Genomic DNA, 26,887 nt, shown 5'->3' with positions numbered 1-26,887 from the left:
CAGTTGATTCAATCAACTTGATTTGAGCCTATTCACCCCACACTCATAAATGACACATGCCCGCTCTGGCTGAGATTATTGCTATATTGCGATTAGAGCTATTCATTCAAACAACCCATATTTATATTAATTAAACTGTTTTGAAGCAGCATATCCAACATAAACTGATGGACTGTTATATAGCCAACAACAGCTACCAGTGTTCGTGTGAGATGCTGCTTTATGTCCATTATAAAAGTAAATAAAGGTCAACAATGAAATCGCGTATTCTTGTGCTTTTTTATTCAAAATAGGTGTTTCCCGTGGTCAAATAAATTCGGAAATTGTTCAGCGCAAGTCTACGTAGTTCACGTTATAACCTTCATTAATTAATTACTGTACTCTCGCGTGGCTGCTGTTGGCTGTAGTTGGAGACACGAGTCTCCAATAGTCTGGCTACGCGAGATTACAGTAAAATACACCAGGTGGGAGGGGCACTAGCAGTGTTGCCATGTCTGCTTATTATAAGCGAATTTGAGCTTGTTTTTCCTGTAAAGTTGCTTGTTAAATATTGCTAGTTGCGTTTTTTTGGGCTTGTTTCCTAATGTTGTTTAAACCAGTGGTTCTCAAACATTTTCATGTGAATGACCCCCAATTAATATGTATTTGTCCGGGGACCCCCATCTGAAAAGATGTTGTGGGAGGGACCCCCGTACAAGATTGGGGTTGTTAAAAATGTTTCACAAGGTGTTTAATTTCAACATTTTTACATTTATTTCAGTATTCTTTTAGAAAATAGCACATCTACAAGCTGTGAGCTTGTAAATCAGCTATTTTCAAATAGCTGATGTAATAGGGTTCAATTAAGGTAAAACCGGTCGCTTCTTTTGGGCTTGTTTTCATCGACCTGGTTGCTTATTTCTCTCGCAACACCTGGCAACACTGGGCACTAGCGTTAGTAGCGTATGCAAACTGTTAGCTTCGGAGGCTACACGTTACAAACCCTTGCTGCTAAATCACCGCTCTCTCTCCTCCAACGGAAACAAAACAAGACAGATTTCGGGGCTTTGACTGTGCAGCAACAAGCATAGATAGACCCTAAACACGACAGCGTGTCAGTGAGTATTTCGTATTAGACGCACAAATCGAACAGCTACAGTACGTTTTTGCAGATCAGTTATTTAGAACATGAATGCCTTGGTGTGTGTGTTTCCCCTTTTGTTTAGCGGTGTAGGCCCCTGTGTTTGGGACCTGGAGAGGGGCCATGTTGTTTTAGCCACACAGTGTTTGCTTGATGTTTTTGAGCTCGTGGTTTGTGTTATACTTGGTCTCGCTTCGACAAAAATCACACAATGTTCAGCCGAAAAAGGTGTCCATCAGCGTCACGTCGACACTTTGTTCACCGTAAAACGTGTGCTTTTGGGCGAAAACGTGTCATGTTTTTGTCGAGCGACCCGAGTATATACATTAAAAAAGCCTGTAACTTAGCAACAGAGGCTGTCTTTTTTGCTAACTAGTTATGGTGTCTTTGTTTGTTTGCTAGCTGACTGGTTAGTTCACATGTTCAGCCAATGAAACTGAGCGCAGTTGGACATTCATTCACAGCAAGCAGGTCTGTGATGATGTCTCACTGGTCATAATAAACATGAAAGAATAAAGAGGCCTGCTAACTGGTTTACATTACACCTGACTATGGCTAACCGTGCCCTATATACGTGAATCTGGCCAACTTGGTTAACAACAACAAATGACTTGACCGAAAAGCAAACAACACTGGTTATTTATGTCCAAGCGTAACATGTAGTTAAAGTGACCACAATGTTAACTGGTAATAGGAAGAATGCGGACCTGCTAAAAGGAGCTAACGCGTTAGCTAGCCAGCTAGCATGTTTAAGGCTGGAACGCGTCCATTTGCAGGAACAGGGCAAAAACAATGATCACACGACAAATGTCTGTACACGAGTCCCAAGCTCTGGTAGGATTTATTAGCTTAATTTCTGGCCGATACAACGATCATCGACCATTACTATAAAGGTTTCATCAGTTAAATGTAGGCTAATAACATTTGAGGCATCACCATCATTGACAGCCACTTGTTTTTGTCTTCGCTACTCGCGTAACCACATCTTACACTGCTTGCGTTGCAGCGATCAAAATAGCACCTAATCACACCAATCAGGAATATTATTTGTTAAAAAAAAAAATTGGGACACCAGGACCAGAACTCCTTAAAAAATAAGGGGTTCGTGGCACGGGTTGAATGTCCCGGGGATTAGTCAGATCCCGTCAAGGAAAGGGTTTCACCGATGAACGGTGTTGTTCATTTAACTATTGACATTGTACAACCTGACCGATTTTACGTTCCCAGCTAAATTTGCATGGGGTTTTGCTCTCACTGGAAACATTTTATGCAATCTAACAAATCAATAAGTATTAGACATCTTAAAAAGCATGGCAAGGCTAAAAGAGATCAAAAGGAGAAAATTGGGCCTGATATATGTTGTTGATAAAATGGGAACGCTTCCCAAATGTGTAATTTATTATCTGACATTAAAAAAAATACCACAATGCTTTAACCACTTATGCCCTGTTTTCAAATAGAAAAACATAGCTGATGGCCAAACTCATGAGTGATGTTGCAAGCTTGTAGATCTGCTATTTTCTTTGTGACAATTTTCGCCTATATAATGACATGCCCAGAAAAGGGATGGCAGGTTCAAAGTTCATGAGGCCAAATGTATTGTCTACATTTAAAAATGAATCAGCTAAACCTCTTTGTCTGTTTTCATATAGGCTTTCCCGTGGAATGAGCGTTCCATGCAGCATCCTAGGTATGAATGACGTGGGCTGGCAGGAGACAAGAGGTGGGATGCTGCATGCAAATGGTGCTCCTGAGACCGGGGGTGTCCGAGTACATGGAGGAGGACCTCTAGCTACAGTTGGGGGAGCTGGACAAGCCCCTGGAGGACCACATTTACAGGGTATGGACAGGAGCGTCAACTCTACCCCAGGAACCCCACAGCCTCCACTGAGTGGGCGATCTCAGGATGATGCCACAGTGGGGTACTTCTTTCAGAGGCAACCAGGGGAACAACTTGGAGGATGTGTACCCAGCAAGCATCGCTGGCCAACTGGAGATGGCAATCACGTTGATCAGGTACAAATGTTTGTTAAAAAATTTCACAGCAGACTAACAATTTATTGCAGGCCAGACGGAAGGATTGCTATTTATTTCAAGATACATCAAGTGTGGGATCCAATGAGTTATGCAGTTATGAATATATATCATATATAGATCCTATCTATTGCTAATTGTTCCAATTATTATATTATGTTAAGCCCATTGTAAATAGAATGGCGCACATTACTTTAAAGGTAGGGTAAGTGATTTACTTTGTGTTAAATAGCTCTATATTCTTATAGTACTCATTGCTATAGAGTCTTTGTTCAGTAAAAGGAGTCTCCCATGTCTCTTGAACAGAAAATGCATTTTCAGTGCTCTCTTCTGATTGGCTTAAATGTTGTGAACCTGAAAATGTACTATATTCTGTTTACTAAAGAGCTGGAGAGACCCCTGCTCTGTAGCAATGATTACTATCAGAATATAGTACTTTAACCTTTAAAAAAAATAATATATATATATATCACTTACCCTACCTTTGTATTGATTTAAAATGTGAAATTTAACATCAGTGTAATCTTTCATTTTCATTGTTTGTGACTTGACATCTTGGTTAGAAAATGTGCATATACTGTAATTTAAAGCTTCTTGATTTTGATTTAAATACCCATATACTCGTCCAATAGGTGTACAGTATAATGGTCTTGGTGCTCTGTTAGTTTAGATTTTTTTCACCCCATAGTTTGGGAGATGGGATGTTTTTGATTAACTCAATATAACAGTCCTATTCGTAGGCCAGTATGGTACTAGCCTACGAATAGGACTGTTATATGGGGTATGTGGAATTGTCTTTCAGGGGACAACCATGGTCTTTTCACCATCCATTATTGGCACTTTAGTTGCAATTTCTAGATGAAATGACTCCAATTTCTTATTGTAGCACTGGATGTGGGTAACGACTGGCACCAAAGCCATTTAATGCTCTGTTTCCAAGCCCTGCTAGTTGTTTACAAACACTACATAGAGGCTTATACATTATCACCATTGACATTTTTTTCTTTGTTATATGGGAGCAAAAATATTTATTTGCCTACAAGGAGCTCCTCCTTGGTCATCCCGAGCAGGAGAGCTGTCTGTGGGGGGAGAAAAACGGTGTGCGTCTTTGATTGTAACGGTCAAGACATAAACCATGTAGTTGGTCAGTCTTGACTAATTTCAAAACTGTTAGTTTAAAATCTTTATTAAAATGTTATGCTGTATCATATGTTTACAGTAATTGACAGCATGCGAGAATATGCGAACACGTAATTTTGTGACCAAAATCACATGGATGAATCATGCGAAATATCTTTGCTTCTTGTGTAAATGCACCTTAAGAGCCATGGCTATTGCGTTCACCCCACACACACATGCAGCAGACCAAATGTGTGTAGTTAGTATAGGCGGCGGTGGCTCACGAGGGAGAGTCACCGCTGTGGTTCGATCCCTGACCCCTCCTGGCTTTTGGTCGAAGTGAGCTTGAGCAAGACACTAAACCCCTAACTGCTCCATGAGCACCGCTAGGTGGCTGCCCACTGCTCATAATGGTTCAAATGCAGAGCGATTTTCCCCACGGAAATCAATAGACCGTTAAGCCTTATGCTTAGTGGAAACCCGAGTTGATTCATTATGTAACCAACGTTTATTTAGATACTGTACTATGTAGAGCCTGCCAACCTAATAATTCTTGACTGATGTCACACCTGGCATCATTGTGATCAGCTCATTTTCATTGATTTCAAGCTTCTTCCCCAGCTACTTTTCCCCCACCCCTCCATATGAGACCTTTGTACCTTTGTTCAGCCAAGCCCCTATATGCTAACCCACTCCCCCAGTCCCACTGTGTATACAGTCAACCTGATAAAAAGAATAGAAGCTGTCTTGTGTCTCTGTTTTACAGAGGTTGTGAGCCTATATAGCGCTAGTCATCAATCGCACAAAAGGCCGTGGCTTGGCTGATAACCTGATATGAGTGGATGATGACAATAGGCCAGTGAAGATGGTGCATTGCTTATTTCAGTACTCAATTACTATTACATTGTAATTGTGGTGCAAGCTAAAATCACTGATTTCCTTTATTGGGATTTGTGCTCAACATATTTTTTGTGGTCTTAATTAGTTGGTGTCCCTTTTTTGCATCACAGATAAGCCGCATTAGCTTTACTGAAAGAACAGCATGTAAGATTTGACTTGTATTTTGTTTTTGTTGGCCATTGGTAGACTGATTAGTATGAACATGATGAACATCACTGTCGTGTCGGTTCTAAATGTCTGAAATAATGTAATCTGATGTCAGGCTGATGAACAACCAACTTCTGTACATCTTACACAATTCTATTTGTGATATACTATATAAAAGGTATAAAACTGTGCTGTTCTCCTTGGCAGGGCACCAGAGTAGACAAACCTTTTAGTTGGTTCAGGTTGCACTTGTGCACAACGTTTTCATATAGGTGCACCAGCATATCATTTAGGTGCACCCACACATAGGCACTCCTAGACAGATCTGCTAAATGTAAGGTGCACTGGTGCAACCAATGAATGTTTTTTGGATGCATGTGTGTCCAAAATGGGTGCACTCAGGAGCCCTGCCTTGAGTTGAATTTACTGCCTAAAATCATACTCATAATCTCATAATGTGTTTGAACAACTCTTGAAAGAGGCAGAGAATAGAAGAACATAATTTTAAAGGTGCTGCAAGTGATAATTTTAGGTTCAAAAGTTCTGTTCTGTTTGTTCAGTAACAGGGGTCTCCCTGGTCCAGTTCTTTGGTAAACGGAAAATACATTTTCAGGTGGGTCACCAATTTCATCCAGTCAGAAGAGCGAACCCATTTATCAGCTTTAATTTGATAGTGATCCAGTTCCGAATTTGTCTACTCATTTATGTGTTTAATCACTTCCAATTTCACTTGTTTATCCTGTATCCGAGTATGAGTTTTAGTCTCTCCTGATTGGATGAATTTGTTATCCTGCCTGAAAATGAATTTTCTGTTTACCAAAGAGCTTGGAGAGACCCCTGTTTTTGAACAAATGCTCTATAGCAATGATTACTATCAGAATTAGAGTTATTTAACACGTATAAAAATCGCCACCTAAATAAACATTTCACTGAAATTTCATTAACTGAATGGGATTACATTGTGCTAACTTTCATTTTTCATGAATGTCCTTCTGATGGTAAAAATTCTAATGTGGGTGATCAATCCCTTATTCTCATTAGTTTATCTGTACATTTATCATTTGTAACTCTGTGTCCATTTGGTTACATTTGTACACCCTCTGAGTTAAATTAACAATCCTCAGTGTGCATTTATCATTTCTAACTCTGTATCCAATTGGTTACATTTGTAACTCTGTGTCCATTTGGTTACATTTGTACACCCTCTGAGTTAAATTAACAATCCTCAGTGTGCATTTATCATTTCTAACTCTGTATCCAATTGGTTACATTTGTACACCTTCTTAGTTAAATTAACAATGATGATTTTCCTGCGTGGCAAATATAATGTGTGCTGTCTCTATCTCTTAGATTTCGATGGTGTTAATAAAATGAACCTGTGAGTTAATATAGCTTTCCCCTACGCTGATCTCAGGTCCGTGCAGCGGATGAGATGAACTACGACTTTCAAGCTCTTGCTTTGGAGTCCAGAGGCATGGGAGAGGTAAGGGCTTTTAGTGTATGTGTGTATATTTTTCTAATTATTTTTCACTCATTCAGTGCCAATTAAAAAATAAATAAAAAATCGCCTACTGTGCCAGGGATTTTCTTACCTTTTTCAAGTAGTCACAGTAGTCACCGAATATTTATCTCCAGTATGATCGATCCCCTGATGGTTGCTAATCATAGCGGGTAAAAAAAAAGTACACAGGAGCCGAGATACAGCCTTTTTAAGTAATAAGTTAACCAAGAATTGAATGGAGCAGCAAATCTTGGGTTCTAAACGATTTTCAAAAAAAAAATTTGAACAAAGCCTGCTTCACTCTTTTAACGCCATTGACTCGAAAACGCGTCAATTGCTACTTAATCCACCCACACCATCGACGCGTTAGACGCGTTGATAGCGTTTTAATTGTTTAATCTGTGATCGCGCTGTTCTGTTTATTTTTCACCATCAGATACTATTTTTGTTTTTTTCACACTCACCCGGATCCGGATTCATGACGCAGATTCAGTTTCCGGTTTCCGGTTCTCTTTTTTAGGCATTTTAGGCGAGAATAGGGAAAAACACATTTTTTCACACGGTATAAAAAACAAGCGGAGAGCTCTAGTTCTATTTTCTTTAGTCTGGATGACGAACAGTCATCGGCGTCGTGTATCACATCGTACTGAAGGCCGATCGCCGATCTGCGAAAACGTCACATCCGGATATGACGTATGGACTGTTTGAGCCTGTTTGGGGGGGGTCGAGCGAGTGAGCGAGTAATCAAGGTGTGGATCTGCTGGTCGATCTGTGGTGTGTGTTTAAAACCGCAGCCAGACAAACTTAAATGAAAAAAAAATAAAAAAAATAAAAAAAATCGCTGGCACTGGGGAGTACTTAATGAAAATACTCTGGCAGTCCGAATTTGTTGGAAGCTCATCATGTTTCAGTAGGCTGAATTTGATATGGATTGTTGTGTTCCATAGTTAAGGTTAGACATTCTTATTTCAGGTGGGCTTTCACACTGTATTTAATATATGTAAACATATTTGCACTCTAGTGATCATTTATTTAAACCTATCCTTTAACATCTGCAGCACTAGGATGATGCCGCACTAGATTATCATAAGGATGATGATTTGTATTGTTTTTCTTTTTATAGCTTCTGCCAGCAAAGAAGCTCTGGGATTCTGATGAATTGGCCAAGGATGGAAGGAAAGGGATGCTTCTTGGAGAGGAGTGGAGGGACAATGCATGGGGAACATCCCGTGAGTGTCTCTTGTGTTTGTGTACGATTGGAGATCTCTGCCTACCGATATGTCTTGTGACCTTCTAAATTCAATGTCGTGGTTAGAACGGTAGGGAAACGGCCGCAGACAAACCAACGCCTGCTTGGTCCCATTGTCCCAATTAGGGATGTGGGCGGATATGCAGATAAACGGTTCTGCCCCTACTAAACGTTAACTAAATAAAATGTGGTTATTCTATTAAAGCTGCACTATGTAACTTTCCTCTTCTACCCCGGATGTGAACCCGGTTTCCTGCGCAAGTCCTGAATTAGTTTTTACCATTCAGCTAATGGAGCCTGCCTGCTTGCTTAGGGGATAAATTGAATCTTGACCATCAGATCCTGAAATTTGTCAGATCCTGTGTCTAGGTGAGGCATGACCTTTGATACAATCTAAACGTCTCAATAGAAGAGCAGGGAGACTAAATTCAACCACCCCAATTGTATAAGTTATATTGTATTAACATACTCCACCATACAGATTGGACAAAATCTATCTTTTATTCATTAAAAAAGTGCTGCTTTAAATATATTTGTAATTGATATATTTACTTTTTTTATTACACATATTTCAACCATGTCTTAATAAAATGTTGCTTTTAACAAACAAAATAAGCAAATGCATGCAAATTAAGTATTACCATGGTTGATTTGTGGAGCCTGCTGTCACTGTTTTGCGCAGTGCTGGTCACCTATAGTTGCTGCCTCTGCCTGGCATCGTTCACTTCCCAGTGCAGTGAGTGAAACTAGTTGCTACAGACACTGGTCGGTTTGAAAAAATAGCAAAGTTTGTGTGAGTACTTTGATGGGGAAAGCATCGCGATGGAGAAATCACATCCAATATAAACACCTGGATATGAATCTCCCATGTTACCTTGGGCTGCTTGCTGCCTCAGTGATCCGGTCGATTTTATGAAATAATACAGCGTTTGAGGTGAGAACATGAAGAATGCAGAGTAGGTCTAAATTTTTTTTTAATCAGAACTGAAGTTCCAATACTACATGTATGTTATGGTTTAAACTTTAAGGGGAGCTGGTCAGTCAGTAGTGTGCTTCAGACTGGCTCTGCTGGAGTGACAGCATAATTGATTTGACCTACGTTTGCGCAGCACACTGGCATTATGTAATTAATTATTTGGGTGCAGGCAGCTGTGTAAAATTCCAATGATATAAACATTTTCATATACTCTAAATATCTTTGGCCTTCGATCGAAATGTGTTCAGTTTTGGCTATGTTATGGGTGTAATTTTTTTTATAAATCAATAATAATCTAAACATTTTCAGAAATGTGTACACATCAGTGAAATTAATCGCTGGGAACATCCCTAGTCCCAATGTGGAAGACGATCCTAAAGTCTTAGCATTGGTTCTGCAATGCTCTTTTTCTTTTTTTTGTGTCACAACAAATTTTAACCACTGCATTGAATTTTGATGTCACCAAATATCGGTAGGTGGAGATCTGATCATCTGGCTAATGTAACTCTGTGAATGCAATGCCGTTACATTCACACTGAAGGCTGGATAGCAGTTAACACATTAACCGCCAAGAACGTAGTCCTACAGTCCGTTAAATCCAACTGTTAAGCGCCGAGACCGTAGCCCTACGGTCCACGGTCTTTTCGCGCTATTCACTTCCGGGTTCACTTTCGGAATTTTTTTGATCCACTTCCGTTTCCGGTTTGATGACCGGAAATAGAATTATTTGGGATCCGGTTTTGACGATCACGCCCGCTCCCATTCTACAGACGAAACTGAAACTCAATTCTCTTCCTGTAGTTTTTTCTCCTCGCATTTCACTGTTTAACGTAATCCGCTCTAACTACAACATGGATGCCCCGTTTGACACGCGATCTTCACTGGGAGATACAGGGAGATCTCGCGGATGTAAACAGACCGTGTAGAGCTCAATCTTAAGGATTTTAACAAGATCTATGGCGACATGAAAAAAACAAAAAAACAACAAAAACACCTTGGCACTGGTGAGTACATTATGAGATTAACCTCTGGCGGTCGATGTGTTAAGGGAGAATCTCATTTATATTGTTTGTACACCCAGCGGGTCCCAGAATCCAAGCAAAAGGCCATGCTGTACAGGTGTATCAGGGCTCCAGACTAACTTTTTAGTTGCACTGGTGCACATTTTCATATAGGTGCTCCAGCATTTCATTTACACACACATTGACAGACCTGCATTGGAGTGACCAATGAAAATTGTTGTTGCACTGGACTGATTTTTGGGTGCAGGTGTGCCCAAAGTGTTTTCGTTGTCATTGTTTTTAGTTTTTTTTTCCCCCTCATCTTGTCTATATGTTGCCCTGTTCTGCCTGTGAATTGAGGAAAGGCTCAAAGCACGAACATTTCGGATGGGACGATACTCTTTTTGTGTGTCCCTACTCTCAGCCGCTGTTGAGGACGGTCTTTTTATTGTGGCTGCAGTATAGCAAAGCATCAAACTGGGCCAATTTCAGCAGGTGAAACTTGCACAACTTTCTCATAGCGATCTCAGAATGGACTCAATATTTCCTTTTTATTTGTTCAATAACACAATCACCCTCACTGCTTGATGACTATTTTGTTTAATTCTGCAAAATGTTCCGCAATGAATAGAATATACGCGTCGGTGTACATAACGATTTACGGATTAAATAAACGCACACAAAAATACAGACTGCAGTTGGCTTGATGCGCTCACTGGAAGTGGGAACCCCTCACTCACTGTTTGACTGCTTTTTCTTTTGAGGTTGAAAAGTTTCGCAGTAAGTTTGAAGTTTCTGAATACTGCACGACACAGAGCCATTTGGCTCTTACAGTATTCTTTGTCATACTAGGAGCCAGTGGGAAGGGCAGCCAGCACTAAGCAGTCTTGTTCTTGTTGGCACCAGTATAGCCATACTGAAGCATTACTTTATTCCAGAGTTATTACTGTGTTTTGACCACATTATAAACAATAGCCTTTGTGCTGCTGAGACGTGTATATGTGCATATGCTATAACTTAATAACCCCTCCACCAAATTGTCATTCAGATCATTCAGTGTCTCAGCCAATCATGGTGCAGCGGCGACCAGGCCAGAGTTTCCACGGGAACGGAGATGCAAACTCTGTTCTGTCACCTCGCTCTGAAGGAGGAGGACTGGGAGTGAGCATGGTGGAGTATGTCCTGAGCTCCTCTCCTGGTGACAAAATGGATGGCCGCTACAGGAATGGTGGTTACGTAAGTTTCTCTCTTTCCCAGGACACATCATAGTGCAGACCGTTAATCTTGGTTTGTAGCGGTAGTCTGAAACTTGCATTCTTTGCTCACAGGGTGGAGGTGATGCTGACCCAGATGGTAGAGAAAAGGGTGACACCCAAGAGAAGGTGTCCCCTTTTGAGGAGGACAAAAGCCAAGAGATGAAGGTGGGAGAGGAAAGCGATGCTTCTAAAGCGAACGGAAGAGGCCTGCTCAATGGCATGGACAAAGACTTTAAGTACGTTGTCTTTTTAGCAAATCTATACTCATACAATCATTAAATTCTGCATTATTATTGGTAATAGTATAAAGACTTTGGTTGAAATAGAAAAACCATAACAATGAGGAATGTTAGACTAATAAAAAGTAGGCTACATGCCATTAAGAGAACGGCGTATGTGCTGCAAATTAACCAGAATGGAGTGGACTTCCAACCATCTAAATGTTTTAATGTCAAAATATTTATAGCTAAATGTCTAAATATTTATAATTAACTGTGTATAGCCGTGTGGTCACATTTCCCATGGACAGACTGTGGCAGAGATCTATACTAAATTAATAAAACATGAGGGATCGTGCTTGACAACCCTTCCTTGCTCCTCCAGTCCAACCCCTGGAAGTCGCCAAGCTTCCCCCACTGAGGCTGTAGAGAGAATGGGCCCCAGCCAAGCTGGTTTAGAGATGATGGGCCAGCACCACCCGCACCAACACCCACACCCCCACCCCCATGCCCACCAACACCCCCACCCCCATGCCCTCCAGCAACAAAATCCTGCCCAGAATAAGGCCCCTAATGAAGACTTTCAGAACCAGGAGGCCCAGAACATGGGGGGTATGGAGCAACAAGCTGGCGTCGAGTCCCTGCAGTTTGACTATGCTGGAAACCAGATCCAGGTGGACTCCTCTGGGACTCCTGTGGGCCTGTTTGACTACAACTCCCAGCAGCAGGTTTGTTGAATTTATATACATCTATAAGGGTCCTTAATGGATGTGTGTTCAGTCTGTTCATCTAACATAAATCATCTTCATTGTTTTTTCCTTGCAGTTGTTCCAGAGATCAAATCATCTGACTGTTCAACAGCTCACTGCTGCCCAGCAACAACAATATGCGCTCGCTGCAGCCCAGCAGCAGCACCTTGGTATGTTTCCATGTATGGCTATGATGGTTAGGTTTGTGTGTGTAATTCTGATACAATTTGCTTTTGTAGGAATCAAGTTGAATAGTGGGCAGCATACATTTACTGTCAATATGTAAAATTTGAACTGGTATTTGATGGTCATTCTTCTATTATCCAGCTGGCCTTGCTCCTGCATTTTTGCCAAACCCTTACGTCATCAATGCTGCCCCACCTGGAACCGACCCCTACACTGCTGCTGGGTTAGCAGCAGCCGCTACACTTGCAGGTTAGCTCACACCATTGCTTTCAGGCTTTAACGGTGCTGTATGAGTATAGATTTGCTAAAAAGACAACGTACATTGTCAGTGTTCAATAACAGGGGTGTCCCCATCCACCCAGCTCTTAAGTAAGCAGAAAATACATTTTCAGGTTGGGATATCAATTTCATCCAATCAGAAGGGAGAACTCATACGGGATACAGGAAAAACACGTGAAATCTGATGTGATGAAACAAACAAGTAGACAAAATTGGAACTGGAACACAAGCTGATAAATGATCCTTGTGGAGTTCGCTCTCCTGATTTGATTACATTTTTAACCCACCTGAACATTTGTTTTCGTTTACTAAAGATGGGAGACCCCTGTTACTGAACAAACCACTCTACATGATTACTATTTTTAATGTATTTTAGCGAGTCAAATATGTATAACTTAATCTGTTCCCTAAGGGCCTACAGTGGTTCCACCGCAGTACTATGGTGTTCCCTGGGGTGTGTACCCGGCCAACCTCTTCCAGCAGCAGGCTGCAGCTAATGCCAATCACTCAGCTAATCAACAAGCATCCAATCAGGGACCAGGCCAACAGCAGGTAGATGATATAGTAGTTATTTGTACGTTTTCTTTTCATGAACGCTAACCTAACACTATCAGATGATCGGAGATCTCCCCCTAACTATCATCTAGGGACTATTAAATACAAGGTAGTTGCTAGAATGGGGAGAAGAACAGCCACCAACAAAGCAATGTCTACTACTTTGGATGTAACCGCCCAATAGGAAGGGACATCGTAAGGTCTTTGGATCGGTTTTTTCGACCCAGTTTCAACAATGAAAGCTGGGAGATGGTCCTTTGTCTCTAGTTGAGCAAAGCATTTGAGAATGTGAGTCAACAATAGCTGGCCTTCTTGGGTTTGATATTCACGCCAAGTGGCAGACAACACCAGTTAATCCATTGCAAATGCCACAGGCCTGCTTAGTAGAACTTTGAAGATTTTCCAGCTCATTGATGCACTGGATTTTAGTAGGTATTTTTAAGTAGATTAATTAACATTAAATCGTCTTCTCAAATCCCAACTCAGATATTCAGATTGGTCCACTGAAGTGTTGTAATGCTATATTGTGCCAGCCAGTGTCATAAATAACCTTGCATTTCTTTCCAGGTGATGCGCACAGGAAACAACCAACGCCCCCTTACACCTGGTCAGCAGAGTCAGCAGAGTCAGCAGGAGTCCCTAGCAGCAGCAGCTGCTGCTAACCCAGCCTTGGCTTACGCAGGCATGTCAGGTCAGTTCACTGTATTCCAACAGGGCAGCCATCAAGTACACTGAGCATCACAGCATTAACTATTTTTAGGCAGTTTTGGTTTAATCTATATACAACAAAAACACCCCAACTATACTATTCCGGTAATCTTAATGTATTGTGCAGCACAGTTCCATTCAAGAACGAGGCTGAAACAGACTTTTCGTATCGTTGCTGGCGGGTGGAAAACTTGTATGTCCAAAACCCTTACTTTTCAGAAAATGAGAAAAAAAACTCATGTTCCAATGGATCCAATATACCGGTAGTTATTGTTTAGTCATAAGCTAAGCTATTGTCAATAACCTTTCATTGGTTCAATATCTTCTCTACTTTAATTGAAGCCAGGCCCCAGCAGCCTGTATGTGTGCGGACTGTCAACTCGTGGCACAGCAGTCTTTTCCACCTTTACATGCGTCTCCACTTTTATCAATGAATAAATGTTTGCCATTTCTCCCACATTTAGCCCTGTAAACGGCGCGAATGCGCAAACCGGTTTTCATTAGCCACGAGGCGATATACTCACGCCTTCTACTGCGCGTGCGCCAGACTCGCACGGCGCACAGAACGAACACCACTCAGCCATAGTAGCTGTCGCTCGCATGTACTTCAGGACAGTCTTATTGAAACACTTCTTTTAATGACTTTTTATCTCTCGCTCGCTGCCAGTGCGGATGGGGTGTTAAAGGTGTTTTCTTCTCATTTGGGCCAAAAACGAAGGATGGGTTTGAAAAGTATTGGAATTGGTCCATTGTTTACTTCTGTGCATTCCACTTTACGACGGGGCAAGCCAGTAATTCAAATCAAATTTATATTCCTTTATTTGTCTGAAACATTATTCCATTGGGCACATCTATCGCTCTGAGTCTGACTTCCAATGGGAGTTGAGTTGTGCTGCTGGAAGGGAGCGGGGCTTCTTGACCCGTGTCAACATCCTGTCAGCTGTACACCACTAGAAAAGAAAAAAAAGAGTGGTTCTATTAATTTTAAAAAAACCGAATGGACAGATGTTTCTCTGGTTTTCTCTGGTTATGTAGTTTCCCTGGGCAATGATTACCGAAAGGAAGTTCACAAAGGTTGGAACTTTCAGGACAGCTGTGTTAATTGTTTACTGAATGAAACCATCGCAATCAGGTGCACTTTCAGCAAGGCTTTGTTTTTTTGAACGCTTGTGGAAAAATTAAGAATCAAAAGTTTATTTGTCACTACAAGCACAAGCAGCAAAATACTAGTGTGGCAAGGTCTGCAAGACTGTGATAACACCACAACAAGAAATACACTATAATGCTGGATATCGTATGAGAAAAAAATAAAAACAAAGGAAAATTAGATAATATAATGGAAAAGAACCTCTTTGAGATTAAATGGTAAAGATAATTAGTGTTTGGCACGAAACACCACAGCCACTTAATATGATAAAAGTAACCAGTGTTTATTACAAGTTCTTGTGGCAAATATTGTTCTTGAACACTGCTCCGGTTACAGTCTCCACTAACTTCTCTTTCATATCTTCCTAGGTTATCAGGTGTTGGCCCCTGCAGCGTACTATGACCAGAATGGAACTCTTGTGATGAACCCCGGGGCCCGTGCTGGCCTGGGTGGACCTGTCCGACTGGTTCAAACCCCACTCCTCATCAATCCTGCTGCAGCACAGGCTGGTGAGTGTGCTAGCTTACCTCACAATGTAGATATTCTGTGGGTGTTGATGTCTCCCATACATTTTATTGTGACCAGATATAAAACTTGCACTGAATTAAAATGTCTTTCCAATAGGCTCTGTGCATAACTGTAGTCCCGGGTTCCCAAAACTTGGCATGCCCGTTTCCTGTTTGAGATCATTTTCCAATAGCTTCGTTTTATTGGCTCTGCAGCCGATTTGAGCTGTCAACACATGAAGATGTCAGGTTCAAATCTTCAAACTAAGCTATTTGAACAGGAAAGGGGTTTGCCACCTTCGGTAAACCCGGGGCTACAGTTATGCACAGAGCCGATGGCATCTTGTATTATATGTGATTATACCTACAGATGATGCATCTTGAAATTCCAATCAACCAAACCTTAAAATGAATCAAGAGTCGGTCTAATAACAGTGTGGCTTCACTGTGCTTGGGAAAAAGCTCCATATTTGGAACATTAAATAGCCCCTATTACATATGCAGACAAATGCTTATAACTCTTGGGCAAACTACCTATCTAATATGAATTTCTACAGTAATAAACGTATGCATTTAGTGACCATTACACAACTGTGCATTCACTCCCTATTTGTCAATTACTCTGTGCTGTACTGGACCACATTGTCCTGGTTTAACCACAGCTTTGCCTCCAACCACCTCTCTTATTTCTCACCCTCGCCGTCCCTCAACTAGCGGCCGCAGCGTCGGCGTCTGGCTCTGGAAACATGTCAGGGGCCAATGGGCTGTATCGCTCCATGCAGCAGCAGCAGCAGCAGCAGCAGCAGCAGCAACAGCAGCAGCAGCAGCAACAACAGCAGCAGCAGTCCAACAGCGGCATGCCCTCTAGCTCGTTCTACGGCTCAGGGTCAGTCCCCGCCACCTCCCAGAGCAGCTCCCTGTTCTCCCACACCTCTGCAGCCCCGCCACCCAGCTCCTCTCTGGGCTTCAGCACCACCGGGGGCTCCCTTGGCGTTGGTCTTGGCTCTGCTCTCGGGGGCTTTGGCTCCTCGGGTTAGTGGTTAAACATATTTTTTGCTTTCACAAATCAGTCGTCTTGAAATTGAAAGCTCTTTCTGGGCCTTTGCATTGTATTCAGGTATTTGAATTTGAACACACTGTTTCTGTTCTCCAAGTGTAATAATCCAGTCATACCTTGGTTAAGCCAATATAAAGATTATGGAAATGGCTTTTTTGAATTTTTGCATTAACGCGAATCATGTAAATGTCTTACTTATTGGCATGTACTAATTCTTTTTAATTAATGAGGGCATTTGTGTGCATTCTGAATGCAGTCTATGGGAAGATGGCTGTTTTACTGTGTCCAATCAGTTTGCGTAAAACTTGTCCCTCTTTTTTTTCTCCCTTGCAGTATCAAGCTCCAACAGTAGCAGTGTATCTCGCAGGGATTCCCTGTTGGCCAGTTCTGATCTGTACAAGCGAGGTGGCAGCAGTTTAACTCCCATTGGTCAGCCTTTTTACAACAGCCTGGGCTACTCTTCCTCCCCCAGCCCCATTGGCCTGACACCAGGCCATTCCCCACTCACCCCCCCACCTTCCCTGCCTTCCTCACACGGGTCCTCCTCTAGCCTTCACCTAGGTAAGATGGTCTCCTGTTATTCATGGGGATATTATTATACCTGGCATACATAATCATATGAAGTCTTGCCAGCTTCAGCCATAATATAGGAATACAAAATGGCTCATTTACCATTTTTACATTTCACATTTCACGTGTGTACGATTTCGCCATAGTCATTAAAACATTCCTGATTTAATTTAGTCAGTGTTGGCTAAACATTGTTCATTTATAAGTCATGGACATTTGAATTTAAATCGATCTTTGCTCCAAGGACTATTAGGCTAGACTTTCCAAATATGCGCTTTAAGTTCATTAAAATGCAATGATAACATAACTTTAAAAAAAATAGTTTGTTGGATTTTAGATTTCCTATAAAGTTAGGGAGCTATTTGCATGTGTATCTAGGAAGGGTACACAAAAAAAGTGACACATTTCAAGTATGGTAATTGTCAATAAATAATAAATCTTTATTGATCTGAACATTTTAATCCTACAGAAAAAGGTCTTAGGACATCTCCCAGCATAATGTCCGGTTGCTAAATTTCTCTTGTCAATACTAGGTGGCCTGACGAACGGCAGCGGGCGCTACATCTCTGCAGCCCCAGGAGCAGAGGCCAAGTACCGCAGCGCCGGCAGCACGTCCAGCCTGTTCAACTCCAGTAGCCAGCTGTTTCCTCCATCTCGCCCACGCTACAGCCGCTCTGACGTTATGCCCTCCGGTCGTAGCCGCCTGCTGGAAGATTTCCGTAACAACCGCTTCCCCAACCTCCAGCTCCGCGACCTGCCAGGACACATGGTGGAGTTCTCTCAGGACCAGCACGGATCCAGGTTGGTGGAAGACGCACCTTCTGCACACGCTGTCAAACTCACATGGATTTATTTTGTGTTTTATATTGTTGCGTATCTTGCCATGTTTACCTATTTCTGTTGTTATATCAGATTTCAAGATAAATTTAGCCAAATCTAGATATTACTTTCAGTTTTTTGGAGGTAAACTGTTTCAAATATGTCTTATCTTTAAAAAGATGGCATAGTAAGAGAGACAGGAAATGTAATAGCATCATAGATGGGGCTGAGAGGTAAAGGACATGCAACAAAAGATCAGCAGCTAGAATCGAACTGGGTATGTTTCTTTATGCAATTTTTATGGTCAACATACTATTCAGTTTAATTACAAACCAAATGTAACTTTAGTTTGCTACTGAGAGCATGAATCTCTCCTCATCTAGAGCAGTCTTCAGCGCAAGGCATTATTAATGAATTTTCATTTGATCATCTCTATACTGTTGTGCTTATCCTTTTCTGCTAGGTTTATCCAACAGAAGCTGGAAAGAGCTACCCCGGCTGAGAGGCAGATGGTGTTTGGAGAGATTCTACAGGCAGCGTACCAGCTGATGACAGATGTGTTTGGGAATTACGTAATCCAGAAGTTCTTTGAGGTTAGAAGTTCTAGATCAGAGCCTAGTTTGCATTAATCGTTTAGGTTTTTCTCTTTAAGATTTCACCTAAGGTGTTGATTTCCCCTTACCTCATCGTCATTATAATTAAGGATGTTGCAAGAAACATCTGAAATAAGGTAATATGTTAATATAAATATGATTCAAAAGTATCCAGTCTGAAGCAATACACTGGATGTTGTGTCCCACAGTTTGGGAGTGCTGATCAGAAGCTGGCCTTAGCGACACGTATCCGTGGACACGTCCTGCCCTTAGCTCTGCAGATGTACGGTTGTCGGGTGATCCAGAAAGCCCTGGAGTCCATCTCTTCTGACCAGCAGGTAATTGTAAGTGAGCTTTCACTTCCTTTTGTTTTCCAAAATATATGATTACCGGTTTATCTTTAAAGGGACACATGTTGTTTGCGCGCCTAAAACTGAGAATTCTGTGCATCATTATGTCAAAAATATTTGTTGTGTTCTCTGCATCTCTGAGGTAAAGGGGTGACCCTTGGCAAGTAAAAAGAATATTGCCCGAACAGGCAAGTGGGTTTTTCGTTTTTAGGTACTGGCCAGCAACCTTCTTTTGTTCGCTATTTACACAATCTAAGATATATCTTCCCATAAGCTGAGCAACGTGAGCGAGCGAGCAAGCGCGAAAGTTATTAAAAGGCATAACCTTTGTTTCAAATCAGATAAGATAACCCTAACCTGTTTTTATTATTTTTAATTTCCCTGGAAAAAAAGTCTTCTCCATCTCTTAACATCTTTGTCTCATTTTTATTCTTTGACAAAAGTGTCAATATATAAGTCATAACTTACTTTTCATTTAGTTAGCGTGTCATTCTCATCAGTGAAAATAGGTCATTGATAAACATTTGTCGTAGTTCGTCATACAGTGCGTTTATAGTAAGAGCTTGCTTACCAAAGACGTTGCTTACCAAAAAGAAAAAATAAACGATTATGAACATGTAATTGTTATCACTACTGTATCATGTGACTGCTGGTACACACTGTTGTTTACTGTCTACTGACAGTATCTACTGAATTGGACACTGCACAATGTTTTATGTATTGACAGACAGTATAGCCTACATTGTGTTTAAGAAATATTACACAAGAGCGTGTGCTTTACTGTCATTATTGGCTGGACAGTGATGTGGTCGGGGCCTATATCAACCAATACAATACGCTAAAAACTTTGATTCTGTGAATGTGAAAACTACAACCTTTACTTACTGTTTTTTGGGTACTACCTTTGGTGGCTGCAACACTGTCTTCACCGTGTTATCTCAAAATAGCGATCTTGACATAAAATATGAACCGGGTTAATGTCATGTCGGCCATAGACCGTATGTGTGTGGCAAGAGAAAGCCCTGCATAAAGGCAGACGGGGCATTTTTTTTGTCTGTATGAATTGTATTCCCTTTAATACCATTTTTCTTCAACCTTTACTTTCCTGCTGAACCTATGCAATCCTAATATTCAAGCAGCAATCCTCACACCTCATTTCCATTTCAGAGTGACATTGTCCGTGAGCTGGACGGCCATGTGCTCAAGTGTGTGAAGGACCAGAACGGAAACCACGTTGTGCAGAAGTGCATAGAGTGTGTCCAGCCTCAGGCCCTACAATTCATTATCGATGCCTTCCAGGGACAGGTGGGGACCTCGTTATGATTGACGCTTAATATGTAATCTTAATACCTAGTCTTTCCAGTCCAGGCAAAGCTGTCATCAGTTTAAAAAAACTAAATAGTCTAGTTTATTACACTGCTGCTAAGTAGTGGGTGTCATTCAACTTGTATGTTTATTTTTTTTCACATTGTTTCCTAGGTGTTTGTACTCTCAACCCACCCTTACGGCTGCAGGGTAATCCAGAGGATTTTGGAGCATTGCACCCAGGAGCAGACGCTGCCCATCCTCGAAGAACTGCATCAGCACTCTGAACAGCTTGGCCAGGTAAGCATGTCCTTGCTCGCGTCTGCTCTCATCTCCAGGCCCCCAAAACCACAAATGCCATGTAGCACTCATGTCTCCCCAGACGTGATTGGACCATTTGTAAGTTATGCTTGTCTTGTGTATGCGCATGTCTCCATGTCTCCTTTTTTGTTTTGGCATTTCATAGTGTTTTTTTTTTAGCGTGTCATTGTTTGCTGTGTAGTATGTGGTCTGCTAGAATAAATGTGTAAGGATAATTTAAAGATGTAATTTTAATGCCAACTGTCATGACGATTGACCTATGACTTGACTATTGAAACATCCAACCCCCTCCTCCCCCCCCCCCCCCCCCCACCTATTCCATCTAGAAATATCAAGGCGTATCATTGGAGATGACACCCAAAACATATTATACAGTGTCCAGCGATGCACTGTTCAAGGTCAGAGCAATTTGCCTCCCTCTTCGCGGATGTCCCCGTCTCTTTTCCCCCTTTCTCCTTCCTGTATCACTTCCTGTCTGTCTGTCCTAACCCGTAGCAACGTCTCCAGGTCCCCCAGGTCTTGCAGGGCTTCTAACTCACCGCAAAAGCCATCCTTTCCTCCTCCTCTCCTCGCCGTCTCCTCCCTCTTCCCACTCTTTCCCTTCTTGCTTTGCCTTAAAAAAACAAAACAAAACAAAAAGCAATGAGGCTGCCTCTTCCCACAGACTATTGACACCGCACTCGCTTTGCAGCTCTCTAAAAATCCTTACGTTTTGGGCCTGAAGTGTCTCCTGATCAATCTGTTTTGCTTTCATCCTTGTAACTGTTGCTGTACTTGCTAGCAAGAAGCACTCCAAGAGTGCGTTTTGATACATTAGAGCTCTACAAACGCTGCTCTCATTTGTTTAACCTTGAGTGCTCTTGACGTGAAGTCAGACTTCTGAATAAAAGTGTAGACATTTTTCAGGCATTTCCATCAAAGCAGATTGACAGGAAATGACAAGGCAAATCATTCACATTGGTCCAAAGGGAACGCAACTATGCTTACACAGAAAATGTAAATGTTTCTAAGATACTGTGTATTTCAATTCAAGAGTGTTATTATATATTACTTGGACAGGTGAGTTTCATTTTTGTTCCATTTTAGTTTTTTTGTGTGTCTGTACCGCTACACTGCTTCAGGCGTAAGTTCTTCACTAAAATCACACCCATACAGTAACTGTCTATCACCCATTTCTGAAGGGGCAAAGATGCTACTGGTTGTGTTTGCTTAGTTGGCAACATAAGCCGGACCAGCAGCAGCAGCATCTATTTTGTCTGACCTTCTGCAGTGATGATGTAATGATATTAGGTGTTGCAACTACATGCGGGGGTATCGTGCACACATAGTTTTGTCACTTAAGCAATGCATGATGATTTCACATCAATTGGGACCGATGGGGTGGGGAGTAGTGCACAAAGGGGACAAAAGGGGTGTCACGCTAGTTCTCGTAGTACATTAAAGACGCACACCTAAATCACTGATGATGCCTCACGTCTGATGCCTCTCTGTCACCTCCTGCAGGATCAGTACGGCAATTACGTAATCCAGCATGTGCTGGAGCACGGCAGACCAGAGGACAAAAGCAAGATTGTTGCGGAGGTTCGCGGGAAGGTTCTTGTCTTGAGCCAGCACAAATTTGCAAGGTATGCCAAGTTCTAACCTGGTAATGCACTTCCCACTACCATGTAGTACATTTCAGAAGCGTAGTATTTACCAGGCAGGTTCACGAAAACCCCTCTGGTGGGCCTATTTTTCCACAAAGAATTTTGCAATTTCCATCATCAGTTGTAAGCATAGCAAATTCTTACATGTGACGGAGAGGAAACTAATTTATAGTAGTGTTTACAAAAGAATACTCAAATAATGACTATAAAATGTATTTTGGGGTTGCATAAATAACGCAATGATAGACAACCTAAATAAATGACATGGACAGAAGAAAACTGGACAGCTTGACTGGGCCAACCCCTACAACCTGAAGCTTAATATCAATCAATGAACTTGTTGTATGTTTAATGGAACTCCCTTCTCTGTCAACCTCAGTAATGTGGTTGAGAAATGCGTGATCCACTCTTCGCGTGCGGAGAGGGCCCTGCTGATAGATGAGGTTTGCTGTCAGAAAGATGGCCCCCATAGCGCCCTGTACACCATGATGAAGGACCAGTATGCCAACTATGTTGTCCAGAGGATGATTGACATGGCAGAACCCGCTCAGCGCAAAATCATCATGCACAAGGTTAGTGTGCGGTGTATTCTAGACGTGTGTGTGTGTGTGTATCAAGATGTTGACACATCCGATTAATCTAAAATAGATAATGGTGTTCATACAATATTTAATGCAGTCCATTGTCTCTTTTGGAATAAATGAAGTGAAAGGGGGGGGGGGGGGGGGGGGGTTGAAGAGGAAAGTAAATGGGTGCTCTTGAATCAAAAACCTTGCATGCGTTTTCTGCATTTCATTTGGACAAGGCACCAGATTTTATAGCTCTTTGTTTATACTACGTAGGTTGTTGCGTGTCAAGAAAGAATGGATATTCAAGGCAAGCTAAGAACGCAACGTGATGCAGTCTATTGTTAACTTGATCTACTCTGCATCATCAAATCCTAACTGACATCATATTTGATCAGTCTTTAAGTTAAGAAATAAAAAGCAATACCGTTCTGTTAATTTAAATGAACATCCAATTGAATGAAAATTTTCCATGAAAGAAAAGTTAATTTAAATAGTTTTTGCTATCAATTATTGTTCTTAGAAAGAAAATCTGTATTGGCCAGTCAGACTTAATTTTTTTTGAATTCTAGTCATGTTTTTCATTTCCCTCTTGTCTGGATGTTGGACTCTGTGAAATGAGTCTTATTGACTTTTGATGAGGTAAAACGAGAATGACTTTGAACTTAACTTTGCTCTCTCTTCCTTTTCAGATTCGGCCTCATATCGCCACCTTACGCAAGTACACCTATGGGAAGCACATTCTGGCCAAGCTAGAAAAGTACTACATGAAGAGTGGATCTGATCTTGGTCCAATCGGCGGCCCCACAAATGGCCTCATGTAGTCCTCCTGGCTCCCCCTAAACAATTCCACATTTGGAGCCCTCCTTCATAATCCCCCCCTCTTTTGCCCCGTTTTCTGTAAGAGACGCTCCCTTAGCCATAGGGGTTAACCATAACACCCTCTGTTGTCCCATTTTTGGGGAATTACCAAAAAAGATTATTAAAATTTTCACCTAAGAATGCTGTGACGTCTGACCCCTGCCACTGTGTGTCCCCTGGTGCAGTTCCCCTTGCGTGGTCACCAGAGGAGACACAGCCCCGCAGGCCGTGTTTCCTGGGTAAAGCACAAACCCATTGTTTATTATGTAATTGATGTATCTGACTGGTTTTCATATTATCTTGTACATTTAGTTTTTTACCTTGTAAATTCTCTGTAGAAAAATTATACACATTTGCTGAAATTTGCAATTCTTACAATTACACCAGCAAGTGACTTTATATGGCCAAACTGAGTGATCCTTTTAAGAAAAATGATTTCCACTTGTTTTTGTACCCAGACTTGTATCAGCTATTCTAACTAAAAGCCAGGCATTTGAATATTTGACCTTTATGTTAACCCATGCACAGTCAGTGTGGTGCCCATGCCAAAGCAGCTGATTGGTTCATTTTGAATAGCACTATATAGTATGGCTAGATAGAAGCTCCTCATCTGTCTATTCAGATGATTACTGTGTCTTGTATCAATGATTTAGGCATCCCTACACAGTAAATTTTTACACTTTCAGAGTTAAATTAACACTCCGGATTTTACTGTGTAGGTCCTCAAGACCTGTTTGTGTGCTTGGCGTCACAGAGCTGTGCTTTAGTTTTGGGTAGTGTCGTCCAATGATGGCTTTTTGTTGCCTTTTTCTCTTTTTAAATCCTCTCCCCTTTACTCTGCCCTTAACCACCCTGTTGACTAGCAGCCAGTAGTTTGCGTGATTTAACAATTTGAATAATGTCGGTACTGAGCAGTACAGATTGACAGCAATGTTTCCACTGAGCCTCAACATGGCTGTCTTAATCTAAATCCAGCGGTCGCTCTGGGCTTATGCCAGGTAAAGGGCAACCATCAATAGAACTCTTTGTAGCAGAGCATGAGGTTTGGTTGTATAGCAGGTGTGTAACCTGGTGTAATCTTAAAAAGAAATGACCGTAGTGGGGGCTTCTTGGGGGGAGGGTAGTGGGTGGGAGTGGGGAATGCATTGGCATGCTGTGGCAGGTTTTTTAAAACTTGGAATGATTTTTTTCTTTATCATGTTTTGTGCAACATCTTACCTGTCTTGTAGTTTTGAGATGAACACTGCCCTAGAAAATGGTATCTTTATGTACTGAATATCATCTCTTGCATAGAAGTAGTTTAGCAATGTATAGCATCTTTATGTACAAGTAAATTGTTGCTTTTGGGTACGGGGGCTTGCAGAAGTGATGGTATCCCCACCGCCTGTATGTGCAGAGTAGCAGGATATAGTGGTGAAGTGGTGCTTATCCCAGGTTTGTACATCCGAATGAAAAAAGTGGAAGAAAGGGATGTTGCAGGAATCTCTTCTGGTTCTGTGATTTTTTTTTTTTATTATTCCCCCCCTTCCCCCCCCCCCCCCTTTAGATTGGGTATGCAAGTGTCGGTGGAGGCTGGTGGGGCTATCAAAAGCTATACAATTCACCTGTAATGCTAGTAGTGATGGCTTATTTTTTGCTTCATATGAATAATTGTAGAATACATGTAGTATATGTGCAGTTAATAAGTGTAAGTTTATTAGTTTAAATGAAATGTCTAGTTGTGGTGTTTTGACAGGCCTTGCTAAATTTGTAGTGATGCTTTTATTTCGTCTGTACAGTTGTACATTTGTAAACGTTGACGCTGTAAATGGGATGTCTTTTACACTTTGGGGCGGGGAGTGGGGGGGGGAGAAAAATAAGGCAAATGTGCATTTTGATGTGTGTATATTCATCACTCCTTCCCCCTGAATATAATGTATACAGTTTATTTGATCAAGCATTTTAAAAAAAGAACTTTTTATGGCTTCACAATCTGGCATGATTTTTGTTTTTAATCTGTAATGGGGAAAGGCCAGCCCTCTATTTGTACTGGAGCTGTAACATCCTCTGTTTATAGTCTTTATTATGTGTGACAGTTTAAAAGAAAAAAAGAAAAGGAAAAATCCACCAATGCTCTGTACTTAAAATGAGGCTGCATTTCAGTCCTCTGCTACCATGGAATCTTCACAGGATATGACGAGAATTATTTTTGTACAGAAGAGCGCTGTATTTTGAAACAGCTGCTACCTTGTAAGCAAAAGCAATGTAAAATATTGTCAATTATATAAATATGAACATATGAGTTTTGTCACACTGTCAAAGTCATGTACATTTTCAGGTGGCCTTATGTACATTTCCAGATGTTAGATGAAGAAAAAGAACTCATTTTTGGAAGCAGAATTGTGACTATGTATGATTAAACTGTTCTTCTAACATTTTATGAGTGTGCTGTGCTTTCTTTTAAACCTGTGCATATGGTGAAGTTGTCTGAGCACTCCGATCCCTATGCCACAATTTTTGTTACACTAGAGTTGAAAGTTAGTTGGCATTTAATAAATTGAAAATAAAATGTGGTGATTGATTGATTGATTGAATATTTTATTAGGCAAAAAATGTAAAACAGCACAGTTACATTTAAAATACTTTGTCTAACAGGTCCGTTCATAAAAGTCCTTGCGGACTTGTTTCCAATGAGGGCCTTGGTATTTAATTCATAGGCATATATAGTGGCACCACAGTTCAAATATCATTACAAAATAAACAGCCAAAAACAATATATAACACTATGTACAACCAAAAAAATAAAAAAGAGGGGGAAAAAAATGGCTGATGGAACTACTACACTGGTAAAATGAACAATTGAAGGTCTGTCCTTTCTTTTATAGGATTTTTATTAGATCAAAATGCTTTGATATATTCTTCGTGAGGTATTAACCTAACCTATCCATGATTGTTATGAAAGTCTGGCTCTCAAAACATATCTTAACCATACAGAAGTGTCAGAAAGAGGAGGCTGTGGAACCATTAAAAAGATGATCATGCCACTCGAGGACCTGAGGGGGGGGGAGCATCTGCTTTATACCTTTTCCACTAAAAAGGTATATTTTTTATATGGGACAGAGTGTAAGTGCTCTTAGTTAAACAGAGGGTGGCGGTAATGCAACGGCTA

The 26,887-nt window shown here is 41.2% G+C and overlaps 1 protein-coding gene across 3 annotated transcripts; it reads left to right on the top strand.

The window, feature by feature from the left end:
• Positions 1–952: 952 nt before the first annotated feature.
• Positions 953–26,153, top strand: pum2 (pumilio RNA-binding family member 2). Of its 3 annotated transcripts, none has more exons than XM_080452375.1 (23): positions 953–1,097; positions 2,773–3,136; positions 6,735–6,803; positions 7,945–8,050; positions 11,096–11,283; positions 11,376–11,539; positions 11,907–12,249; positions 12,347–12,440; positions 12,598–12,705; positions 13,157–13,287; positions 13,858–13,981; positions 15,514–15,654; positions 16,366–16,683; positions 17,042–17,269; positions 17,812–18,079; positions 18,561–18,690; positions 18,900–19,034; positions 20,208–20,345; positions 20,520–20,645; positions 20,993–21,064; positions 22,170–22,291; positions 22,692–22,884; positions 23,571–26,153. In XM_080452375.1, exons 2-23 carry the CDS (start codon positions 2,786–2,788, stop codon positions 23,700–23,702), a joined length of 3,681 nt encoding a protein of 1,226 aa, XP_080308501.1. In that variant the 5' UTR covers positions 953–1,097; positions 2,773–2,785; the 3' UTR covers positions 23,703–26,153. The 3 variants fall into 3 exon arrangements, with proteins under 3 accessions (XP_080308501.1, XP_080308500.1, XP_080308499.1); XM_080452374.1 differs by having other exon boundaries at positions 13,148–13,287; positions 18,900–19,028; XM_080452373.1 differs by having other exon boundaries at positions 13,148–13,287.
• The last annotated feature ends 734 nt before the right edge of the window (positions 26,154–26,887 follow it).

Source organism: Gymnoscopelus braueri (assembly GCF_963280865.1).
Source record: "Gymnoscopelus braueri genome assembly, chromosome: 16".
In the NCBI taxonomy this organism is placed as follows: Eukaryota; Metazoa; Chordata; class Actinopteri; order Myctophiformes; family Myctophidae; genus Gymnoscopelus; species Gymnoscopelus braueri.
This window is presented reverse-complemented; position numbering and strand designations above follow the sequence as displayed.